Raw genomic sequence first — 5,422 nt, 5'->3', positions numbered from 1 at the left:
TGCGAAACACATGAATTAGCTTCAAATCAATGCGAAGTAGAAGGTTTAGCTTCAAATCCATGCGATACAAATGATTTAGCTTCAAATCAATACGATGTAGAAGGTTTAGCTTCAAATCCATGCGAAACAAGTGATTTAGCTTCAAACACTAGGCATATAAGTGATGTAGTTTCAAATTCAAACGAATCAAACGAGTTAGCTTCAAAATCCATGCGAAACAAATGATTTAGCTTCAGATACTTGCGATATAAGTGATATAGCTTCAAATGCAGTCGAAACAAACGAGTTAACTTCAAATCCATGCGATACACATGATTAGCTTCAAATCAATGCGAAGTAGAAGGCTTATCTTCAAATCCATGCGAAACAAATGGTTTAGCTTCAAATACTTGTGATATACATGATTTAGCTTCAAATGCAGGCGACACAAACGAGATAGCTTCAAATCTTAGCGAAACACATGATCTTGCTTCAAATCAATGCGAAGTAGAAGGCTTAGCTTCAAATCCATACGAAAAACATAATTTTGTTCAAATCAATGCGAAGTAGAAGATTTAGCAACAAATCCATACGAATCAAATGGTTTAGCTTCAAATACTTGTGATATACATGATTCAGCTTCAATGCAGGCGAAACAAACGAGTTAGCTTCAAATCCATGCGATACACATGATTTAGCTTCAAATCAATGCGAAGTAGAAGGCTTATCTTCAAATCCATGCGAAACAAATGGTTTAGCTTCAAATACTTGTGATATACATGATTTAGCTTCAAATGCAGGCGACACAAACGAGATAGCTTCAAATCTTAGCGAAACACATGATCTAGTATCAAATCAATGTGATGTAGAAGGTTTAGCTTCAAATCCATGCGAAACAAATGATTTAGCTTCAAACACTTGGGATATAAGTGAAATAGCTTCAAATGCAGACGAAACAAACGGGTTAGCTTCAGATCCATGCGAAACTCATGATTTAGCTTGCAAATCAATGCGACGTTGAAGGTGTAGCTTTAAATCCATGCGAAACAAATGATTATAGCTTCAGATACTAGCGATATAAGTGATATTGTTTCAAGTGCAGTCGAAACAAACGAGTTAGCTTCAAATCAATGCGGAACACATGATTTAGCTTTACATCCATGCGACGTAGAAAGCTTATCTTCAAATCCATGCGAAACAAATGATTTAGCATCAAACACGTGGGATATAAGTGATATAGCTTCAAATGCAGACGATTCAAACGAGTTGGCTTCAAAATCCATGCGATACACATCATTTCGATTTAAATCCATGCGAAATAGAAGGCTTAGCTTCAAATCCATGCGATACACATGATTTAGCTGCAAATCAATGCAATGTAGAAGGTTTAGCGTCAAATCCATGCGAAACAAATAATTTAGCATCAGTTACTTGCGATATAAGTGATATAGCTTCAAATGCAGGGGAAACAAACGAGTAAGATTAAAATCCATGCAAAACACATGATTTAGATTCAAAACAAAGCGATGTAGTAGGTTTAGCTACAAATCCAAGCGAAGCACATTATTTAGCTTCAAATGAATGCGATGTAGAAGGTTTAGCTTCAAATCCATGCGAAACAATTGATTTAGCTTCAAACACTTGGGATATAAGTGATTTAACTTCAAATGCAGACGAATCAATCGAGTTAGCTTCAAAATCCATGCGACACACATCATTTAGCTTCAAATCAATGCGATGTAGAAGGTTTAGCTTCAAATCCAAGCGAAACACATGATTTAGCTTCAAATCAATGCTATGTAGAAGGTTTAGCTTCAAATCCATGACAACAAATGATTTAGCTTCTAACACTTGGGATATAAGTGATATAGTTTCAAATGCAGACGACTAAAACGGGTTAGCTACAAAATCCATGCGATACACATCATTTAGCTTCAAATAGTTGCCAAGTAGAAGGCTTAGCTTCAAATTCGTAGGAAACAAATGATTTAGGACCAGATACTTGCGATATAAGTGATATAGCAACAAATGCAGGCGAAACTAACGAGTTAGATTCAAATCGTGGCGATTTAGCATAAAATCCATGCAGAACACATAATTTAGCTTCAAAACAAAGCGATGTAGAAGGATTAGCTTCAAATCCATGCGAAACAAATGATTTAGCTTCAGATACTTGCGATATAAGTGATATATCTTCAAATGCAGTCGAAACAAACGAGTTAGCTTCAAATCCATGCAAAACACATGATTTATCTGCAAATCAATGCGATGTAGAAGGTTTACCTTCATATCTATGCGACACAAATTATTTAGCTTTATATACTTACTATATAAGTGATATAGCTTCAAGTGCTGTCGAAACAAACGAGTTAGCTTCAAATACAAGCGATACACATGGCTTAGCTGCAAATCAATACGATGTAGAAGGTTTAGCTTTGAGGAGGTGGGATCGGCGACGGGAAGAGAGAATTGAACCCGGTTACAATTAGACTATCTTTATTTACAATCGGAACTAAACTCGCGACGCTCGCGTACCGTTCCCGATGAGGGTTCTTACTGAACTAACCATTCGCTCACCGATGCATCCCATCCAGATCATTCTTTCTCATTCTCACGGTTCGCTTTCACTCTGTCCTGGCTAGACGCATTCATTCTACGCGACACTCAAACCAATCGTCTAGACATTCGCTCGACGCTAACGCACAGCATGCAGCCCGGCCCATTCGTCCAAACATTCTTACGCCTTAAAACTAAACACATGGCGGAGACGTGGCGCCGGCTTGTCGCCGCCACATCACCCCCCCGCCAGTGATTGACTCGATCACGAAACTTGCAATCGGTCCGGGAAACGCACTCTTCTTCCTGACCGTGTGGTGCGTAAACCCGCACCTGGTGGTACTACTATGGGGGGCGGCACCGCCGGACCCCGAGATGGTGGCGATGATTGGGGCGGCTGCCCCGTAAACTCGCTCGGAGTGGGTGGTGATGATGGTGTTGGTGGCCCCTCGGACTCTCCAGGTAACGCTGGCTGTGTTGCCCCTGGTATCGTCGGCGGTGCTGGATCTGTAGCCAGCAAGTACGCCGGCTTTAGGCGATCTATGGTCACTGTAACCGCCTTGTCCCGGATACTGAGGGAGTAAGTCCGGTCCCCTCGCTCGAGGACCCTGTATGGGCCGTCGTATGGCGGCTGGAGGATTCCTCGCACTGCGTCGTTCCGCACGAACACATGCTCTGCCGTGGCGAGGTCCTTGAAAACGAAAACTCGTTTCGTCGAGTGATTGCTGCCAGGCGTTGGGGCGAGGGTCGCGAAATGCTTTCGTAATCCCGCGACAAAATCCCCTGGCAGCGGCAGCGACTCCGCTCTCTGTGGGACCAGGAATTCCCCTGGTAGGTGCAGCGTCTCGCCGTAGACCAGCTCAGCTGCGGTGGATTGTAAGTCCTCCCTCCAGGCTGCGCGGATGCCCAGCAAGATGGTGGGAAGAACCTTTGTCCAGCTGACGTTTTGCTGGCAACGGATTGCTGCCTTAAATTGGCGGTGGAATCTCTCCACCATTCCGTTTGCCGCCGGGTGATAGGCCGTTGTCCGCCAGTGGGCTGCACCTGTTAGCTGTGACAATGCCTGAAACAAGCGCGACTCGAATTGTCGACCCTGGTCGGTCGTCACGCGCAACGGGGTTCCGAACCGTGAAATCCAACCCTCGTAAAAGGCGCGTGCCACTGTCGAAGCTTCTTGATCCCGAATTGGGAAAGCCTCGGGCCAGCGCGTAAAACGGTCGACGCAGGTTAAACAGTACCTGAACCCCTCTGAGACCGGAAGAACTACAATGTCTATGTGCACGTGCTCGAATCTTCCGGTCGGCGCGTCGAAACTTCCCGGCGGCGCGAAAACGTGCTTGTTTATTTTGGCGCGCTGGCACGGAACGCAACCGCGAGCCCAACTCCGGCAATCGGCTTTAACGGACGGCCACACATATCGTTCCGTCACGAGTCTCACCGTTGCTTTAACACCTGGATGCGCCAAGCAGTGCATCGAGTCGAATGCGGCTCGCCTGAATTGTCCCGTGACGAAAGGTCGCGCAATCCCGGTAGACACGTCACAGATCACTTCAGTGTTCGAATCGGGCGGGCGTATCCGTTTTAGACGTAAATTGTTTTTTATTCTCCCGCTCATGTACGCCTGAAGTTCCGCGTCGCGCTGCTGAGACTCCGCCAAATCGGTGTAGCTGAAAGACTCTACCACTTCTTCCAACCTGGATAGCGCGTCGGCGACGACGTTGTCCTTCCCGGCGATGTGGCGGATGTCGGTGGTGAACTGCCCGATGAAATCCAGGTATCTAAATTGCCTGGGAGAACATTTCTCGGGCTTTTGTTGGAAGGCGAATGTCAACGGTTTGTGGTCCGTGTAGATGGTGAATGTTCGCCCCTCCACCATGTGTCGGAAATGCTTGATTGCCGAGTAAATGGCCAACATTTCCCGGTCGTACGCGCCGTAATTCCGCTCGGCGGCGCTGAGCTTCCTGGAGAAGAAAGCCACCGGCTGCCAATCCTTTCCGACCCGCTGCTGCAGTGCCGCACCTGCAGCAAAATCGGACGCGTCGCAGAACAAGGCGAGTGGCGCGTCGTCCCTCGGATGCGACAATAACGCCGCCTGCCTCAAACTGTCCTTCGCCTCGGCGAAAGCCGCGGTAGCTTCCTCGGTCCACGCCAACTTGGCGTTACCCTTCATGCCGTCGTGCAGTAGGTTATTGAGGGGCGCTTGTACCTGCGCAGCCCTGGGCATGAAACGCCTATAGAAATTTAGCATACCCAGGAACTGCCTCAGCCGTTTTGCGGTGGTCGGTTGGGGGTAGTTGGTGATCGCCTCCACCTTTGATTCCAACGGGCTGGTGCCTTTGGACGATACGGTGAACCCCAGGAATTTAACCTGCGCCTGGCCGAAAATGCATTTCGCCCCGTTGACGGTCACGCCGTACTTGTCGAGGCGTGAAAAAACTTCCTCCAAGTGGCGCAAGTGCTCCTCTTCTGTCGACGATGCCACCAGTATGTCGTCGATGTACGCGTACACAAAATCCAAGCCGCGCAGCACCTCGTCGATGAAACGTTGAAACGTTTGTGCCGCGTTTCGCAATCCGAACTACATACAGGGGAACTCGAATAGTCCGAAAGGGGTGGTTATCGCGGTTTTGGCGATGTCCTCTGTGGCCACTGGAATCTGGTTATACGCGCGCGCCAGATCTATTGTGGAGAACACCGTCTTCCCGTGAAGCGCGTGAGAAAAGTCCTCGATGTGCTTCACGGGGTACCTATCCGGCACCGTGCGCGCATTTAAAGCTCGGTAATCCCCGCACGGTCGCCAAGCGTCCTGTTCTTTTTTGGGCACCATATGGAGAGGCGATGACCACGCACTTTCCGACGGTCGCGCGATGCCGAGACGCATCATCGT

The 5,422-nt window shown here is 47.5% G+C and overlaps 1 protein-coding gene across 1 annotated transcript; it reads right to left on the bottom strand.

The window, feature by feature from the left end:
• Positions 1-2,846: 2,846 nt before the first annotated feature.
• On the bottom strand, positions 2,847-3,598 carry LOC143263735 (uncharacterized; the record flags this gene model as incomplete). Its single annotated transcript, XM_076528483.1, has 1 exon — positions 2,847-3,598. A coding segment is annotated over one exon (752 nt), but the record flags the coding sequence as incomplete, so codon positions are not given.
• Between the last annotated feature and the right edge of the window lie 1,824 nt (positions 3,599-5,422).

Source organism: Megalopta genalis, unplaced genomic scaffold (assembly GCF_051020955.1).
Source record: "Megalopta genalis isolate 19385.01 unplaced genomic scaffold, iyMegGena1_principal scaffold1321, whole genome shotgun sequence".
Taxonomy (NCBI): Eukaryota; Metazoa; Arthropoda; class Insecta; order Hymenoptera; family Halictidae; genus Megalopta; species Megalopta genalis.
The sequence above is the reverse complement of the archived record's forward strand: the minus strand, read 5'-3'. Positions and strand labels throughout refer to the sequence as shown.